The sequence below is a fragment of the Tarenaya hassleriana genome, unplaced genomic scaffold, assembly GCF_000463585.1.
Source record: "Tarenaya hassleriana unplaced genomic scaffold, ASM46358v1 Cleome148, whole genome shotgun sequence".
Taxonomy (NCBI): domain Eukaryota; kingdom Viridiplantae; phylum Streptophyta; class Magnoliopsida; order Brassicales; family Cleomaceae; genus Tarenaya; species Tarenaya hassleriana.
The window spans coordinates 2,136-20,979 of record NW_010964901.1 but is presented as its reverse complement, the minus strand read 5'-3'; the positions used below and the strand labels follow the sequence as shown (position 1 = coordinate 20,979).

General features: G+C 40.2%; 4 protein-coding genes across 9 annotated transcripts in view; 2 read left to right on the top strand and 2 right to left on the bottom strand.

Annotated features, from left to right (window-relative positions):
- The window catches only part of LOC104808471 (RING-H2 finger protein ATL81-like), a 37,207-nt gene extending 20,793 nt beyond the window's left edge, over window positions 1-16,414 (top strand). For 2 of the 5 annotated variants that reach the window (XR_770953.2, XR_770946.2), the window contains 2 exons: window positions 15,158-15,328; window positions 15,517-15,976. The gene's annotated coding sequence lies outside the window, so the exon portion shown is untranslated. Of the gene's footprint in view, window positions 1-15,157; window positions 15,436-15,469; window positions 15,977-16,255 lie in introns of those variants that run through there. The other 3 variants (XR_770947.2, XR_770955.2, XR_770952.2) reach the window with 3 other exon arrangements.
- LOC104808473 lies at window positions 4,906-7,272 on the bottom strand. Its single transcript, XM_010534151.1, has 2 exons — window positions 5,450-7,272; window positions 4,906-5,348 (listed from the first exon to the last, which is right to left on the bottom strand). Exon 1 carries the CDS (start codon window positions 6,597-6,599, stop codon window positions 5,799-5,801), a length of 801 nt encoding a protein of 266 aa, XP_010532453.1. The 5' UTR covers window positions 6,600-7,272; the 3' UTR covers window positions 4,906-5,348; window positions 5,450-5,798.
- Window positions 12,400-15,144, top strand: LOC104808474 (pentatricopeptide repeat-containing protein At1g62680, mitochondrial-like). Of its 2 annotated transcripts, none has more exons than XM_019201988.1 (3): window positions 12,400-12,611; window positions 12,930-14,311; window positions 14,403-15,144. In XM_019201988.1, the coding sequence occupies exon 2, from the start codon at window positions 13,157-13,159 to the stop codon at window positions 14,093-14,095; it is 939 nt and encodes a 312-aa protein (XP_019057533.1). In that variant the 5' UTR covers window positions 12,400-12,611; window positions 12,930-13,156; the 3' UTR covers window positions 14,096-14,311; window positions 14,403-15,144. The 2 variants fall into 2 exon arrangements, with proteins under 2 accessions (XP_019057533.1, XP_019057532.1); XM_019201987.1 differs by having other exon boundaries at window positions 14,397-15,143.
- Window positions 16,395-17,892, bottom strand: LOC104808475. The gene is made up of 3 exons (XM_010534154.1): window positions 17,511-17,892; window positions 16,995-17,105; window positions 16,395-16,721 (listed from the first exon to the last, which is right to left on the bottom strand). The coding sequence occupies exons 1-3, from the start codon at window positions 17,839-17,841 to the stop codon at window positions 16,669-16,671; spliced, it is 495 nt and encodes a 164-aa protein (XP_010532456.1). The 5' UTR covers window positions 17,842-17,892; the 3' UTR covers window positions 16,395-16,668.
- Window positions 17,893-18,844: the final 952 nt, after the last annotated feature.

Genomic DNA, 18,844 nt, shown 5'->3' with positions numbered 1-18,844 from the left:
AGGGCATGGTACCAGAAATTGCATAACGCTCTTCTTGCTAAAGGCTTTCACAGATGTCACTCAGATCATTCCCTGTTTGTTCAACATACTCAATCTAGTATTATCATTCTTTTAGTCTACGTCGATGATATCATTCTCACAGGAAGTGATTCGATTGGTATTGCTGATACTAAACTCTATTTGAAAACAGTTTTCGATATTAAGGATCTTGCCCAATCTGCATCGCAGTATCCAATGACCTTCGTATGCTGATTGTTTCTCATCCATAAGCCTTTGTTTGGGGTGCCCTTCAAGTACTTGAGTATGCGATCTATCATTTGCCAATGTGTTGTAGTTGGGGCGTGCATCCATTGACTAACCTGATGCACAACAAAACTCAAATCAGGTCGTGTAATCGTAAGATAGATGAGCTTACCGACAACGCGACGATATTGCTCTGGATTCTGTAGTAATTCCCCCTCGCGTTGATCCTTGAAGTGTTCTTCAATAGGTGTACGAACCGCTTTAGCACCAAGTTTCCCTGTTTCACTCAAAAGATCAAGGACGTATTTGCGTTGGGAGAGAAAGATAGCATCATCATCCCTAGTAACTTCTAATCCAAGGAGAGTTTTGTTGAGAGCAACGGAACTAGTCGCCTTTGTGAGTATATCCGCAAGCTGATCTTGACTTCTTGTATACATTGTAGAAATGATACCATTTGCGATCTTCTCTCGAATGAAATGGCAATCTACTTCGATATGCTTTGTCCTCTCATGAAATACGGAGTTGGCTGCAATGTGTAAAGCTGCCTGATTGTCACAATGAAGTGGTATAGGTTTGGTTGGAGCAAACCCGAGATCCTCCAAGAGTTGTTTGAGCCATACGAGTTCACTTGTTGTGTTTGCCATAGCTCTATATTCTTTCATTCGAGAGAAGATCGCAAATGGTATCATTTCTACAATGTATACAAGAAGTCAAGATCAGCTTGCGGATATACTCACAAAGGCGACTAGTTCCGTTGTTCTCAACAAAACTCTCTCCAAGATTGGTCTTACCGAATATCTCCGACCAATCTTGAGGGGGAATGTTGAAGAACAAGGAGCAATCAGCAAACACTCGGATTCTAGCAGAAGGACTCAAGCAACTGAAGACTCAGATTCAAAAGGAAGCTTTGGAGAAAACGAAGACTTGGTTACAAACAGAAGGTTCGAAGACTTGCAAGCAAGGAAAGACTTGGATTCTATTGGAGGCTTTGGAGAGATACAATCTGGCCATTTGGGAGCATAATTCCAGCAGTGATTTCGAACTCTACAACATGGAAAGGCAATCAGATTACAAGAGGCATATTTCCTCTTTTTTATTATATTCACACACTACTTGCCTTGTACATTACCATTAGCATATTTGGTTTCCTTTACTATATCTGTACAGATTATGCATATAAGAATGTATGTATTCATGAGAATAATAAGAATTGAGTAACCTAACCTTCTGGTTACACTTTCTTCCAATTTCGTGTTCTTCTCTTCTCTTAATCATAAACTCAATTCTCAGCAAGGCGAGGACTAAGGGACAGGAAACCACCTTCTGAATGGTGGAAGCTCCAGCATAACAACACAAGTCACCTCGCCACTGTGGCACATCCCATCGGTTCTGTTGCTTCATTAGCTGAATTTCCTCCTCATGCTCAATCGTTTTTAAGTATTATTGAACAGGGAATTGAGCCTCGGACTTATGAAGAAGCAAAGGATTCATCAGTTTGGCAAAATGCCATGCAAGAGGAAATTGATGCTTTAGAAAGAAACAAGACTTGGCAACTCACCGATCTTCCTGCGAATAAGAAAGCTATAGGCTCTAAATGGGTATACAAGATCAAGTACAAAAGCGACGGCGACGTAGAAAGATACAAAGCTCGTTTAGTTGCCAAGGGTTTCACTCAAACATATGGGGAAGATTACACCGATACATTTGCCCATGTTGCTAAAATGTCCTCTATTCGCGTTATTATGTCTCTTGCAGCGCCACAGTGGCGAGGTGACTTGTGTTGTTATGCTGGAGCTTCCACCATTCAGAAGGTGGTTTCCTGTCCCTTAGTCCCCGCCTTAATGTCGGAGCAACAATATGTTCCCCCTCAGGTTGCACGTGATCCTCCAAGACGTCTGATGGAGCCTCCTCAGGGTGCACATGATGATGTGAAGCTTCTGCAGATGCTGGGGAAGAAGTATTGGCATCGGTTTGAGATGTACCTGCATTGTTAGTGTCTAAAGAAGGAAAAGAGCTAGGGGTAGGAGTATCACTTATCTCCGAAGAGGTCGATATACTGTCCTCAATTGAGGCAGATGACATGTTTAAGTCTGCATGGTCATTGTGCTCAGGTTCGACATGGAAGGGAGAGGGGTGTCCAAATGAAGGTGGAGATGAGCTTGAAGGAGAGAAATGTTGCATTTTACTCAGGTGTTGAAAGGATGTCAATAGTTGTTCTGGATACAAGTTGGAGTCTGTCCGTTGAGGGACAAGATCATCAAGAGAATGCCACTCCTTGTTATCAAAATAACTAAGATCTTCATCGAACTTGACCTCTCGGGAAGCATAGACTCGCTTTGTAGCTGGATGGTAACATAAGTATCCCTTCTGATCAGGTGGATAACCCAAGAAAATGCAGCGAATACTCCTCGGTTCAAGCTTGTTTCTCTGGCCTTCATCTATATGAACAAAGCACACACAACCAAAGACGCGTAAGTGTTCAAGAGAAGCATTGTGTTCATGGAGTACCTCGAATGGTGATTTGTCATGGAGAACTTGCGTGGGAAGGCGGTTAATCAGATAACATGCCATTTTGACTGCATCACTCCAATAAGGCTTAGGTACATTGCGATGAAAGAGTAGTGTCCGAGTGACTTCCATCAAGTGTCGATTCTTACGCTCAGCGACTCCATTTTGTTGTGGTGTATTGGGACATGATCTTTGGTGAATGATGCCATGTTGATTAAGATAGTCCCGAAAAGAGTGGCTTGTGTATTCACCTCCATTATCTGTTCTTAGACATTTTATTCTTAGAGCAAACTGATTAGTCACGAATGCATGGAATGTTTTGAAAATTTCAAACACATCACTTTTATTTTTCATGAGATAGATCCATGTGTACTTAGTCTTCTCGTCTATAAAGGTTACGAAGTATTTATAATTGTCTCTTGAAAAACAAGGAGAAGTCCATACATCAGAATGAACCAACTCAAAAGCATTATTGTAAACTGTTGAAGAATGGGGAAAAACCGCACGGCAATGTTTACCAAGCACACAAGCCTTACAATGTCCAGGAACTGCAATGTCTTTAACTTGTGGGAAAAGTAACTTTAAAACCTTATTATGAGGATGCCCTAATCTAGCATGCAATAGTGAATGGGAAACATGAAAGGTAGAATCAGAAAAACAAAGAAAATCTTCAACATAGTAGAGGTTGCCCTTCTTTATTCCTTTGCCAAAAATATGATCCGACTTAATATCCTGAAAGAGTACGCCATTAGTATCAAACACAACACGACAATTTGAATCTTGAACTAACTTAGGGATAGATAAAAGATTAGCACTAAATTCAGGAACATATAATGCCGAAAATTCCTTGCCAAACATGCGAACAATGCCATGTCCCTCAATAGGAACAAACTTACCATTAGCCACAGTAACAACACCATATGACTTTTCAATACTATAGAACAGATTTTTATCCTTGAACATATGTGTTGTTGCTCCTGAATCGATGACTATGTGAGGAGTTAAGATAGAAGAAAAGTTACCAGTATCCTTCTCCTTCATGGCAAGAACAAATTGCTTGAATTCATCTTGAGTGAAGGAGATAGTATTGCCTGCAGACATTGCAACCCCTTTGGTCGGAGGATGATCCTTGTAGCGAGATGGCTTGAGGTGCGGGTTGAGAATCCAACAACGCTCCTTTATGTGACCAGGCTTCTTGCAATGATCGCATAGGAAAGACCGTTTCTCTCTCGGTGTAGACAGTGGAGAAAACGGTTTCTTGGTGAAGTGCGCCATCTCAAGAGAACCTGAAAACAGATTCCTACCGCCTTCTTCGCGTTTAATCATCATACATACCTCAGAGAATGGTGGTAGTTTGGATTGACGCAGGAGATGATACACCAAGTCATTGAATGATGCATCCAAAGCAAGAAGCAATCCAAAGACCTTATCCTCTTCAGCACGCTCGACAACGATTTTGGGATCCATTGTGACAGGCCTTATCTCTTCCAATTCGTTCCATAGAGATGTATATTCTCCTTGAACTTTGTTGAAAGGTCGGCCTTGCTATTGCAACAAAGACAACTTCTTTTTTATTTCATAAATACGGCTAATATTTGAGAGATTACCGTAAACCTCCTTGAGTGCGTCCCACAAAGCCTTGGTTGAATCTAGGGCAATGAAGGATTGAAGCACATTCTGATCAAGAGAACCTTGCAAAAGGACCAATGCCAACTGGTCTTCTTGGTGCCATTTTGCCTTTTCTTTTTGAGCAGCTTGTTGTGTTTGCAGACCTTGCACGGGAATGCCTTCTTGTGTCTCAACTTGGTGAGAGGAACTGAAGCCGTCATCGATGGTATGATTCCACAAACCTTTGCTACTGAGTGTAGCTTTGGCTGCTTTCGACCAATAGAAGTAGTTTTCACCATTAAGGGTGATAGGAATTGGTTTCAATGCAGTATCCATGGCAGAAAACGAGATTTTTCAGAGTTTGATGCGGAAAAAGAATGAGAAATGCTTGATTTTGGACCTTAGAGCTCTTATACCATAAAGAAATCTGAGCTAAGGTTGATCAAACAAGCTAAACTTGCTGAGAATCGAGTTTATGATTAAGAGAAGAGAAGAACACGAAATTGGAAGAAAGTGTAACCAGAAGGTTAGGTTACTCAATTCTTATTATTCTCATGAATACATACATTCTTATATGCATAATCTGTACAGATATAGTAAAGGAAACCAAATATGCTAATGGTAATGTACAAGGCAAGTAGTGTGTGAATATAATAAAAAAGAGGAAATATGCCTCTTGTAATCTGATTGCCTTTCCATGTTGTAGAGTTCGAAATCACTGCTGGAATTATGCTCCCAAATGGCCAGATTGTATCTCTCCAAAGCCTCCAATAGAATCCAAGTCTTTCCTTGCTTGCAAGTCTTCGAACCTTCTGTTTGTAACCAAGTCTTCGTTTTCTCCAAAGCTTCCTTTTGAATCTGAGTCTTCAGTTGCTTGAGTCCTTCTGCTAGAATCCGAGTGTTTGTTGATTGCTCCTTGTTCTTCAACAGGGGAAGCATGTTCTCGAGGATGTAGTACTTGGTTGTAATCACCCAACAATAACTAAGGTCTGGAAGGGATCATAGGATGGATTCAGAGATCCACAATCTCCTGCCATAAAACTCTCCTTGTGTGTGACGTTTGACTAGGTTTAGATCGTGAAATATGTACCTGTGGCAGGGTCAAATATTCCACAAGTGATCATTTGGTCCGAGCTTGAGTAGATGTTGACGACTAAGGTAGGCTCCCATATAATCCAAATTCTACCGAGTCCAGCGGAAGCGTAGTTATTGGCAAAGCCCCAAGAGGGGGCAATGAACTGAGCAATACGACAAGCCGAAGATTCATCCCTTACTCTAGTTTCGATGAGTCCCCCAATTCGTGCTTGTTGTGCACGAATAAGTTCTTTAACTGCACGTTGTTTGATTTGTCTGTTGGCTCCACGGACGTTCCAACAAAATAACTTCATGTAGAAGTTGTTCCAAAATACCAAAACCAAAAAATCTGGGTATAAGTTGGCTCAGTTCGGAGCATTCCTCCCACTCCTACCTCTCCTGACTACAGTGAAATCATCAAGAATCTTAGGGGGAGGTTTGGCTCTGCTTCTGAGTACACGTTGAGCTTCAAAGATCATTTGCTCCTCAGTTGCAAACATCAATCTTGGGGCGTTTTGTACGGTAGCGGTGGGCACCTCTATTTGATGCGTATGAATAACAGACTGTTCAGCGCCCCCTGTTATTATGTGCACATGAGGAAGAGGTGCCAACGATGTAGATAAGGGATCAGACGTGTTGTCTGGAGCTTCTATCGTCGCTGGTGACTTGGCCAGAGTTGTGGGACTCAGGTGGGTTGTTCCTTGGGGTGCAAGTTGTGCTTGAGTAGTATCAGTAGGATGTTGGTCTTCCGGGGGCAGAGTGTTAGCTTTCGAGGAGCTGGCTTCATTAATGACAGGATTGCGGCGCAACAAGCAATTAGTATTCTTGTGTCCAAATGTTTTGCAAGTAGAACAGCGAGGTGGTAACCAAGAGTAGGAAGCCTTCACTACGATAACGCCCCCTTTCTCATCCTCAACTTCAATGTAGTCAGGAAGCTCTGCACCAAGTTGTATCTCAACCTTGACTCGAGCTTGACCAACGCTCAGCGGGTCTAGTCGCATTCGCTCAATGTGAAGTGGTTCCCCGATACCACAGGCTATATAACTAATTCCTTTCAAACTATAGAGTTCCGCTGGGATCTCTGAAAGTGTTACCCATATCGGAGCCGAGGTAAGGACCGATTGGCGAAAAGTAGCAGTAGTGGACCATTCTGCGACCGTGAACATTGTATCACCAACCCTCCAAATTCCAACCTCAAGTATCCACTCCCTAGTTGGTACATGAGCAACGAAGAATAGGCAGGAGGTATCACTGACCCTGCGAACATGAATGCGTGCCTTCCGCCCCCATATCAGATTTAACGATTGAAATATTCTAGAGCCTGATGGAGCAACCCCAGAGAAATGACCAACAAGATATCCATTCCAAGTTTGAGACGCTTCAACTAGCACTGAACTAGGTACCCTAACCCTCGGTTTACCTCCCGCAGAGATGATTAGAGTAGTAACCCGGCTCAGATTCCTGGAACTCGGCCGTAATATGTCTGCCCATTGGAGCTTCAGGGGACGATTTGGTTGCAGAGAATAAGCCACTGCGGCGGCACCCGACGATACAGAAGGAGGCGTAGGAGCTCATGAAGATGGAGAGATAGTACCCAGGGGGAAATTCGTCCGAGTTCAGGGGAGGGGGAAGTAGTGGCCCTGCGGTCAAAATTGCAGGGCTTGGTGGAGGCGAGGAACCTCTCCCCGCAGCATAGGAAGGCGCCGGAGCAGAACTTGTCGTAGGCGAGATCGGAGAAGAAATGGCCGTAGGCAAGACCAGAGCAGATCTGCCAGAAGGCGAGCATAGGCCCACGGAAATCCTTGACTCAGGTAGTGATACACGCCTTGGCTCGGAGAGGATGGAATCTGATCCGAAACGCAATCACCCGCACTTCACGGAGAAGGCTCTCGAATTCGCGTTCAGATTGTGGTTAAAACGAAGGAGAATTGGATGGATCTTAGTTTCAATCACCGGCTCTAAGAGGCTCTCGAATTCAAAACTAAGACAGAAAAATGGATGGAATGAAGGGGAAGAATAGATAGTGGACCTCGGACACACCAAGGCTTGAGTTCGGACACACCAAACTCGTGATCTCAGACACACCGAAGATCGGGATAAATTTCGGACAAACCGAAGAAGAACTTATAAAACTCGAAATGTTTGAGACATTCTACAAGTCTGATTACAAATGATGCACTACAAGGCCTTTATATAGGCTAGAATTCTCAGCTACAATATTAAATGACAAGAACATGCAAGAGGAGTAGGAGTCCAATGCATTAAATGACGTGGTTGGGAAGCTAGTTGTTGGAGTTGTTGATGTTGCATTAAATGAGGTGGTTGGGATGCTAGTTGTTGGAGTTGCCTTGATGATGAAGAAGCTTCCTTTGGATAATTGTCTTGCACTCCAAGAAACTTCCTTTTACTTGGTGGCTTCGATCCGAGGTATCCTTCCATCAAGATCTTCGTTTCGAGATGTTGTTGGGTTCGATATCCTCATCATTCTCTCTCTCTTCAGAAGTTTTGTCCTCATCATTCCATCTCGCTTCTCCGAGTTTTGCCCTCAAAACTTATTTACGAAATAAACTGAAATAAAGGATAGATCTCACCGGGATTAGACGTCTGTTGGCTCGAGCAAGCTCTGATACCAAAATGATACACGCCTTGGCTCGGAGAGGATGGAATCTGATCTGAAACGCAATCACCCACACTTCACGGAGAAGGCTCTCGAATTCGCGTTCGGATTGTGGTTAAAACGAAGGGGAATTGGATGGATCTTAGTTTCAATCACCGGCTCTAAGAGGCTCTCGAATTCAAAACTAAGATAGAAAAATGGATGGAACGAAGGGGAAGAATAGATAGTGGACCTCGGACACACCAAGGCTTGAGTTCGGACACACCAAACTTGTGATCTCGGACACACCGAAGATCGAGATAAATTTCGGACAAACCGAAGAAGAGCTTATAAAACTCGAAATGTTTGAGACATTCTACAAGTCTGATTACAAATGATGCACTACAAGGCCTTTATATAGGCTAGAATTCTCAACTACAATATTAAATGACAAGAACATGCAAGAGGAGTAGGAGTCCAATGCATTAAATGACGTGGTTGGGAAGCTAGTTGTTGGAGTTGTTGATGTTGCATTAAATGAGGTGGTTGGGATGCTAGTTGTTGGAGTTGCCTTGATGATGATGAAGCTTCCTTTGGATAATTGTCTTGCACTCCAAGAAACTTCCTTTTACTTGGTGTCTTCGATCCGAGGTATCCTTCCATCAAGATCTTCGTTTCGAGATGTTGTTGGGTCCGATGTCCTCATCATTGAAGTGAGAAGACTGCACAGAGGGATCGGAAACCGGTGACTCAGGTGGGAGCTGCGTCACGGAGACATCGGATTTGCGCGATTCGACTGGGAGATGGGATGACATCGCAGAGGTGGACGGTGAGCCATTCTTATTCTTCTTCTTGGCCATTAGATCTGATTCTTCTTCTTGGCCATTAGATCGGGCATGGAGCAGCCCCCGACGGCCGACGAGGACGCGATGCGTAACTGCGGCGGCAGGGGTTCAGATGGGTCTTCTCTCTCTCTCTCTCTCTCTCTCTATCCCCCCGATTCGTCCTTTCTGTTTTAAGAAAGAAAAGCGACAGTTGAGGTGGAAAAATGGCGACGACGATGGGATATGCGAGGTGAATCGGCGGCGGTGATCGGACGGCGAATTCGTTCGTAGCCGATCAGATATCTCAGGCCGTGAATTCCACTACCAACCTTCTTCATCAGATGCGCCAGTCGACTCGGTCTCAGGTGGTTACTTTCGTTATATGTATACACATGTTCTTAACATGAAAAACGTCAATGGTGATGGTCTTTGATCCAAGGGATGATGGAGATGGTAATGGTGATGAAATACTGATATAAGGTAATGGTGATGCTTGGAGAAATAGTGGTGGTTTTGGTTCCAGTTCAAACTCAAATCATAATATATTTTATGTTCTAACATTTGGTATTCGGTTCGGTTTTGATTCTGGTTCGATTTAGAAAAATTCGGTTCTTTTAAAATTAATCCGTTCAAAACTTTTGAACAGTTTAAATCGAAAAAATACCGTATTTTCGATTCGGTACAATTCGGTTTTGAAAAACCATACCGAAATATTCATCCCTACTATCATGCCCTTGAAATACATTTATTTATTTATAAAAGGGAGTAATAATGCCTGGTTCTTGCAGCTCAATTGGTATTGAAGTGTTGTCCTAATGTGCTTACTTCATGGGTTTCGAACCCGTGGCAACAAGAGGAGAAGAAGACAAGAACATAAAGCAAAAACAAAAACCACGTGAGGTATTTCAAAATATCTTTTTTATTTTTAATTAATTAATTAATCCATATCGTATAATGAAGATTCACGGATTTGAACTAATACTAATTAGTAAAAATGATATTGGCATTAAATGTTGGACTCCGCGGTTAAATTGACCTTAAACGTCCTTTGTTAGATCCTCTGCTTCGGATAGTGGGTTTGACCATCGAAAAACGGTTTCTGAAAAAAACGCTCTCGTGCCTTCCTCTTTCTCTCTTCCGTCTGTCTTCGTGCCGAGATTGTCGGATCCTTGTCGAAATCTGACGAGATTCGCGATTTTCTCATCATCCAGAGAGACGAGAGCAGAGACACAAACGCAGGACCAACGGAGACAGAAAATCAACCAAACGAGAGAATAAGTTGCGTACCGATTCTGTCCATCTTTTTCTTGGTTGAGATCACAGTCTTCTGACGGTGGTCGGAAACCGGCCACTAGAGCCGAAAGCGCAGATTCACAACCCAGATGTTCCACTCACACAACTGATAAACTAATTATTATTATTATTATAACCCAACAGTTAGTGGCTCAGTGGTTAAGAAGTGACAAAGTCATCCTCAAAGTTTTGGATTCGATTCCACTGGTGGGGAGGGATGTAATTTCTGGACCAAAATGGTCTATATACAAAGGTTGGTCCCGCATTTACCCGGAGAACCATCCTGATTAAATAAAAAATTTATTATTATTATAGTTTATATCTTTGATTTTTTTTTTTGATTTTTTGGGGGTAAGATAATGCAATTGGTGATGTGAATCTGGTTATGGTCGGGGCTCTATTGTAAATCAATAATCAGAAGTTGATTTACTATAGTAAGGATGAAATTGGTTTTGCTCATTTACTCTACGGTTACAGTAAGATACATCTCATTTTTTCCCCAATTTAAAATAAAATTATTTATGATATATATATATATATGACATGGAATAAATTCGATCATTATGTCATTAGACTGGATTTGGTGGAGCAAGCTGTTGAGATATACCGGATCTTGAAGAATATTACGAGATATATCATATAATGGAGATCTTATCAAATTCGGAAAATATATATTTAGGAATATTTATTATTACGTGTACTTTACTTGTTCAAATATAAGACTCTCGTCTATTTATATGTTATTTTGACTATCAATAAAAATATCATTCCGTAAATTTCTACATGGTATGAGTGCTTCTGGTTCTTTTCTAGTTTGTTGTTCTTTTTATAAAAATGATGATCGACAATGAGAGTGAAGATGAAGATGATGATATACTGATCCAGTGGTAATATCATTTCGAGTTTTTTTTATTAAGAATAAGAGAGTCATTTTTTTTTATTTTTTTTTATTTTCTCTCATAATCCCACATGTTTCTAAAGATTATTCGATTAACCGCCAATCATCTTATTCTTGCCAAAAACTTTGTTGTCATTAAACATTTTCGCGTAGTTGCCTTTCAATCTCGGATGAATCAGAGTTATTCTCGAGACTTCTTTCTGCACCGCGATTGTCGTCCTTTTTTTTGTTATCATCAAACTATTCTTTTGTGCGTGGTGCCAAAGTTGCAGCGCATTCGTTTGTTTGATTTTTTTTAGTTATGATTGACACAAGTTCGCAAGGTGATGTAGTTCAAGCGGCATGCGTTTAATCATCTTTTCAGCAAGTTGGGCGTTTCGTGATCTTCCACGCTCCAACTTGAAGGGGGATGTTGAGATATACCGGATCTTGAAGAATATTACGAGATATATCATATAATGGAGATCTTATCAAATCCGGAAAATATATATTTAGGAATATTTAGTATTACGTGTACTTTATTTATTCAAATATAAGACTCTCGTCTATTTATATGTTATTTTGACTATCAATAAAAATATCATTCCACAAATTTCTACACAAGCCTCCAACTTTATCAAAGGGGAAATCAGTTTCCAACCTTTTTTCTTACATCTCCCCACTAAAATAAAGGAACACATGATTATATTATTATTATTATTATGATCATTTCACTTGTTGAAACCGAGAAGGAAATAATATCTATATGCATTGCATCACAAAAACAAAAGATGCAACATTTTCTTTATTCCGCAAGAAACTTTTTTTGAAAAATAAAGTAACAAATATATGTATATATATATATATATATATTCCCATATATATATATAAGAATCGATTCCGTGATGGGAAGAAGAAGCTTTTGGAGTAACTTGACATGAAGAAAGAAATGGTCATATTACGACACTCTTAATATTGAAATCAAATTCAGAAATTGATTTTTTTTTTATAAGATCAATCCTTTGACACTGCCTTTTGCCCTCTTTAGAATCAAGCAGAAGAGACCTTTGAGGACAATTCTTTTATTCTTGTTTTCCCCCTTTTTATTATTATTATTATTATTATTATTATTATAGTTTATATCTTTAAAAAAAATTTGATTTTTTTGGGGTAAGATAATACAATTTGTGATGTGAATCCGGTTATGGTCGGGGATCTATTGTAAATCAATAATCAGAAGTTCCGGGTTATGTTTTTTTTAACATCCGGCCCATTAAAAAAGAAGTGCTCGGCCCATTACTGAAACTTGTAACGATCATATACTAATTTATTGGGGAGAAAACTCGAGTCTTTTCGTAATTTAGCCTTCGTGTACTTCAACCCTTGTGCTCTCAATCTCAAGTCTCCGCCGCTTAGATAGTTAGATTCTGTAGTCATCTCTCTCAAGTCTCTCCCTCTCTCCCTCTCTCTCTCTCTCGAGATCTGATAATAGATCGTCACTTGGCGACTTTCTTTTTAATCTCAGAGGCACAAACACGGAAGCAACGGAGACGGGAAATCAACCATCGTAAGAAAACGGGAGAGTAAGGTGCGTACTAATTAATTTTATGGCATGGTTATACTTATGGGTGGTGTTTTTAAAAGCTTATATCAACAAATTATTTGAGTCTCTGAAAAATAAACTTAAATTGCCATTTGGAGTATATGGACAAATTCTATGTTTGTAATCAAATATATTGAGATTAATATGTGTATATATATATAAGATTTTATGTTGATTGCAGTCGGTTCTTCTCTTGTCTGAATTGATTCTCACATCAGTTTTTATGTTGAATTCGTGGAATCTGTTTATCGAAATCCAGTTTTTGAGTTTTGACCCAGAATGAGTTTTGGATTTCTATCTCAGGGTCGACAAGGATAAGGTTTTGTGGGGGTTCTGATCCTGTCTTTTTGAATGGAAGCTAAAATGACGTCAGTGGTCCGGAGAATGGCTGCTTTTGCATTGGTTTCTGCTTCAGGTTTGCTTCAGACTCATCCCCTCCCCTGGGGAGAGGTACTCTGAACAATTTCTTGCATTGTTCCTCTCTCTCAAGCTGTCGGAGATCGTCTTTTTCCGGTGTTAGAGACCGTAGTATGTCATACAGAGACAGATTGAGATGTGGGTTTCATGATTGTCATGTTGAGGATGCTGATGATTTGTTCGATCTGATGGTTCAGTCTCGTCCCTTACCTTCCATCGTTGATTTCACTAAACTATTGAGTGCAATCATGAAAATGAAACGGTATGATGTTGTCATTTCCCTCTGCAAGAAAATGGAATTGCTTGGGGTTTCACATAATATCTACTCTTTGAGTGTTTTGATCAACTGTTTCTGCCACTCTCGTCAAGTGTTTTTGGGCTTATTTGTCGTGGGAAAAATCTTGAAACTCGGTTACAAGCCTGATGCAGTCACCTACACTACTCTAGCTCATGGTTTATGTATCCACGGCAAGATAAATGGTTACTGCATGGCTAATAGAGTCAATGAAGGTATTAATCTCCTTTATGAGATGTCTCGAAGAGGATTGGTTGCTGATGCAATTAATTACAACATCCTCATCCAAGGGTTTTATCGAGTAGGCAACCTTGATCTTGCTCAAAAGTTTTTCATGGAGATGCAGTATAAGGGTCATCATCCTAATCTTGTGACTGAAAGCATTTTGCTTGATGGACTTTGTAAGAATGGAAAAACGGACGAGGCACTTAGCCTATATAATAAGTTGGATAAGAGTGGGATAGACCTCCATATATCTCTCCATAGTACCATGATGCATGGTTTGTGCAAGGCTGAGAAGGTTGACGAAGAGTTGATATTATTTAATAAGCTTCTTGACAAAGGGGTGAAGCCAAATGTTATCATGTATAACGTAATGATCTTTGGGCTTTGCGGGAAAGACTCACTCTATGAAGTCGAGAAGGTAATTGGGAAGATGAAAGAGGCTGGTTGTTTTCTCGACGATGGTACATATAACGCATTGATCAGGGGTCGTCTTAGAAGTCGCTTTCCGTCGATGGTTATCGAGCTGATATGAGAAATGCGGAGCAATGGCTTTTCTATGCATGCATCGACCTCAAATATGATAATGGATATGGTATATAAAGGTAGATTGGAAAAGGGGTTTTTGGATCTCCTCTCTTAGTAGATGTAAGTACTAAACGGCTTATGAGAAGAGCCAGAAACTTCAAGCTATCCAGCATCGCATGGTTGTTTGTTTGATGAGAAGAACCAGAAGCTTCAAGCTATCCAGGTATATTATCCGAATACCTGCTCTGTTTCACTTCCTCTGTTTTCAATGTCATAAATCCTGTGTGCCTTTGTTTGTTTGGGCACAGTTTCAGCAGTGGCAATCCCACCGGAAAACGTGGGTTGACTGACACGGGCCCTGAAACATTTTTGACATCTGTAGAGAGAGTGTCTCAAGCCCTGAAACCGAACCTGGACGACACGGTGGTAAGAGAATTCGAGACACAGCCTCGCTTCATTTGACATCTGCAGTTTCTAATCCACTTTGTTGTAAAATATGTCAAAATCAAAATGTCTCTTTCAAAAGCAAAAACCAAGAGAATCGAAACAGAGGAAGAATGTTTGGGTTTCAATGTATTTGATAAGTATCCCACATTGGAAAATGAGAGGGATTTAGGCCAATATATAAGTAAGGGTCAAACCTCCGCTCTTAAGCTAGCTTTTGTGGTGGAGTTAGGGCCTAAACCTTATTAATTGGTATCAGAGCCTAACTCTCTACTTTCCGGTGGGTCTTTGACGGGCCGTTCTCCTGCGGACATGCGGTCGACTCGGTGGTTGTGGGACGGTCGGGAGAGGAACGGTAGGGAGAGGAACGATCAGGAGAGGAACGGTCGGGGATGGACCGAGAAGCCGCCAGTGATCGAGAAGCCGCCATCGACCAAGAAGCCGCCAGCGACCAGATTTGCCCCAGCGCCGTGGACGTCGCTGTCTAAAGGGGGCGGTGTTGATAAGTATCCCACATTGGAAAATGGGAGGGATTTGGGCCAATATATAAGTAATGGTCAAACCTCTACTTTTAAGCTAGCTTTTGTGGTGGAGTTAGGGCCTAAACCTTATTAGTATCGTTCAGAACATCCTCTCGTTTTTTCCCTTCAAAGACGCAATCAAATCGAGCCTCGTCTCAGAAAGCTTCAGAAACTCGTGGCTTTTGGGTCGGAACTCGAACATCACGACCAACTTCAAAACACGATACAGCGGCTCGAGGGCATGGAGCAGAGGCAGCAACAAATGATGTATTGAGGTAAGAACAATGTCCCCTGGAAGTTCAGATGCTTTTTTACCCCCTGTTTTTGGGAAACTGCATAAGATTCTGATGAATATGCCGATCAAGGCATGGTAAAATCAAAGGTGAGAGAGTCTTCATCCGTCTCATTTGTTATAGGAACCAATCTGATACACTGTGTTTGTATCCATCTGCAACATGTACAGGATCCAATGGAAGCGGAGGCTGAAGCAAGAAGGGGCTGTCGAGAATCAGAATTCGGCTTCTCATGATGGACAGTTAGTGAAATATCAGCCTCCAATGCACGAGCAAGACCGAGAAGAACCAAACATATGGACAAGCTGACCGAACAGATGAAGAAAAAGGACTGTCGTCGTCTTGGTCTGGCCGGATGGTTTTCAGGGCACAGAGGGTTTCGGTTTTCCGGTGGCCACGTTTCTCGACGTCATCGAGGTCTTGAGAATTATTGGCAGATAAATGCTTGCTCTTCTTGACAATTGTGGCGTATAGAACTGACTGTTCCGTGGAATTAAAGATGCCATGAGAATCAGAAGTGGTCATCCATGTCTCAGCTCCTGCTTGGCTGTTTTCTTTATACAACCACTAAACTCCGTAATGAGTCCAACTAGAAACTAATTTACTTAAATCTATATTTTTAAATTTCTTGCCATAAATCTTAACTTCATTATTTTAAGAAAATTTTAAATAACGTTTTGCTCTAGAAAAAAATAAAAATAACCAATTTTTTTTAAAAAAAACGATGACCATTACTCAAAAAATTGTTACTTGTTTTACAGAATTAAAACATTATATATTATATGCATTATCTAGCCATTCTATATAAAAAAAAAACTTTTTTCAATTTTCAGTATTCCATATACAATTTATGGTATAAATCATAACGCTTTTGTAAATAATCTTGCTGACATCATCCGAATATTTCAGATTATGAAGCTGAAGAATATTAGAAGTAGAAGAAGAACAAGAAGCAGCAACCTCTTGAACTGAGCTCAAGTTCTACATTTTGCTGGGCGAATCCTACTATTCACAGGGTTTGCAACTCTAATCACTGGTACAAAATTAAAAAAAAAACAAAAAAAAAAACGGGAAAGACGCCTAAATTTGTATCTGATACTATCAATCATTGATCTGGTCCTCTGTCCTAATCAATGGATAGGCAAAACAAATGGAATTCTAGACGTTCCAAAACCGCAGCACCAATCAAACAGTAATTTAGATATCATAAAAGCTTAAGAAAACATGGCGAAAGTTAAGATTTTCTATAAGGAAAGAACTGCATCCGGAAAGTTCTGCTGACAAATTGGTTATAAAATAGCTTCAGATCCTCATTTAGGCAGTTAAGCCAATCCTGAGTTCTTTGCAGTCTCAGCTTGTTTCTGCATATGCCCACCTGATTCAAAATATCAAGTAATCCCAGAGTGAAACATTCAGCAAACAGAAAAAAGTCTTGAATCGAGTCCAATTTTATTCTTGAACCTCTCCTAACAACATGGCTCCACAATCAGCGATTCGTAGTACTCAAGCCAGAGATCTAGATTCGCCAGAGCCGAAATCGTCAAGTACAATAGATACCACTTAACGACCAAGTACATGAACCGTGTTTGACAGTGAGGAGAACCGTGTTCACAAGAAAGGAGCCAGAGCAAAATATCAGGGTACCAACCTCTTCTGGATATAAGATTGATACGCGAACGAGGACCTTCGAATATCCAGTTGTCACCTTCCAAAGACTTAACCTGCCTATCTAGTCCAGCCATTAAGTTAGCCTTCAATACTGCATCACGACAGCAGAAGAATCTCCACATTAATCTAAAAAGATGGAAAATATTCTCAGGCAAGCGCATTCCAGCAGTAATCTAAGCGATCCCAATTAGATTACAGTCTTTGCCAAAGGGATTAACATCAGCAGAATCATCACCGGAACCACAACGACAGCATTCATTCACTGAATAAGAAGCGCAGTGCTCACCCCAATCTCAATAAAACAGCCAGAGAAACAAACCTAAAACCTAGAATCCAGACAGCGATTGTCTAACAAAGCAATACGCTGCTTCAAAACACTTGATCCCGATTCTACAAGGATCCCAAGAAATCGGAATCATTTAACCATTGAGAAACCCTAAAATCACAAAGGCTCAAGAAAATAAGTTCTCGAAAAAAGAGGGAAAAGGAGAGAGACCGTGCATGGCTTCGTCCTTGCGCTCTTGTATAGAAGCGATGTCAGGCGGAAAACGAAAATCTTCCAAACCGGCGGCGGCGCCATTGCTTCCGCCGCCTCCGGTGACGGCGGTGGTCGACACCCACGAATGAGCCGGAGACAAACTGCTCATCGGAACTGAGCGGGAAAGCTCCACAACTCCATTAGCCATTTCCAGTCCACACACTTGAAATAGCGACGGCTGCCGATCCAGTCCACACACTTGAGGTCGATAGATTATCAGTATATCGTACTTTCCCTTTTGAGTCGAGAGGAAGATGTCTCGGATCATGTTCCTGATGTATATTCGCATTTCTTGTAATGTCCTTCTTGTGCCAAAGAAAATTCTCGAATTTCGTTCTCTCTAAATCTCATATACTAACACTTGAACAATTAGGCCTGTACAACTTTGTTTAATTAAAACTTTGGCCCCCTAATACTGAAATGTTTAGCCAATATTTTATCTTCAATAATAATAATAATAATAATAATAATAATGGAAAATAACATATAAATACCTAAACTTTTATGAAAATCCCACATAAATATCTGAACTATAAAACTTCCATATAAATACTTAAACTTTTAAAAATCCTATACAAATACCTAGATTTTTTAAAAAATTCCCAAATAAATATAAATTTAAGGTATTTTTCAAATAAAAATAGGTGATGTCATTAACGGATTTTGGGTTTATTTGGGAGTTTTTCAGAAGTCTAGGTATTTATGTAGGATTTTAGAAAAGTTCAGGTATTTATATAAAAATTTTATAATTCAGGCATTTATCTGAGATTTTCATAAAAGTTTAGGTATTTATATGCGATTTACCTAGTAAGCGAAAATAATAATAATAATAATAACAATAACAATATAACAATGACCACAGACTTGGATCTAAGCAAAGAAGATATTGTTCATAATGTCGGAGATGGTATATAGTGTCTAATGGATCTGGTGACGTTTACACATCAAATTCAACAATTTAAAGAGAAATTTATGCAAAGAACATCGCAAATTTGTAACGTGGTGCGTTGCAAATGTCATTGCAAATTTCCAACGATTGATACAACTTGGAAATTAGCATTACAAATTTGAAATCTATTTTCATTTGCAAAGCATAGAATTTGCAACGACGTTGTCTGCAAACGTTGTATGTGTATTGCAAATACATAATTTCAAAAGTTTTGTTTATATATTTTTATTTATTTTTACATTATATATATATATATATATATATTTATTTGTTGGTTTGGTGCTCTATGATGTACTGTTTATGAGCTATGATTATGATACATTTGATGTATTGACACTTTCTA

Excerpts from the sequence above, each read along its gene's own strand:
- LOC104808473 (XM_010534151.1), bottom strand. The coding sequence starts at position 6,599 with ATGTTCACGGTCGCAGAATGGTCCACTACTGCTACTTTTCGCCAATCG.
- LOC104808474 (XM_019201988.1), top strand. The coding sequence starts at position 13,157 with ATGTCATACAGAGACAGATTGAGATGTGGGTTTCATGATTGTCATGTT.
- LOC104808475 (XM_010534154.1), bottom strand. The coding sequence starts at position 17,841 with ATGCGAATATACATCAGGAACATGATCCGAGACATCTTCCTCTCGACT. Across the intron at positions 17,106-17,510 it reads CAAGGACGAAGCCATGCACG|TATTGAAGGCTAACTTAATG; the intron begins GTCTCTCTCCTT and ends GTCGTGATGCAG. Across the intron at positions 16,722-16,994 it reads CAATCTTATATCCAGAAGAG|GTGGGCATATGCAGAAACAA; the intron begins GTTGGTACCCTG and ends ATTTTGAATCAG.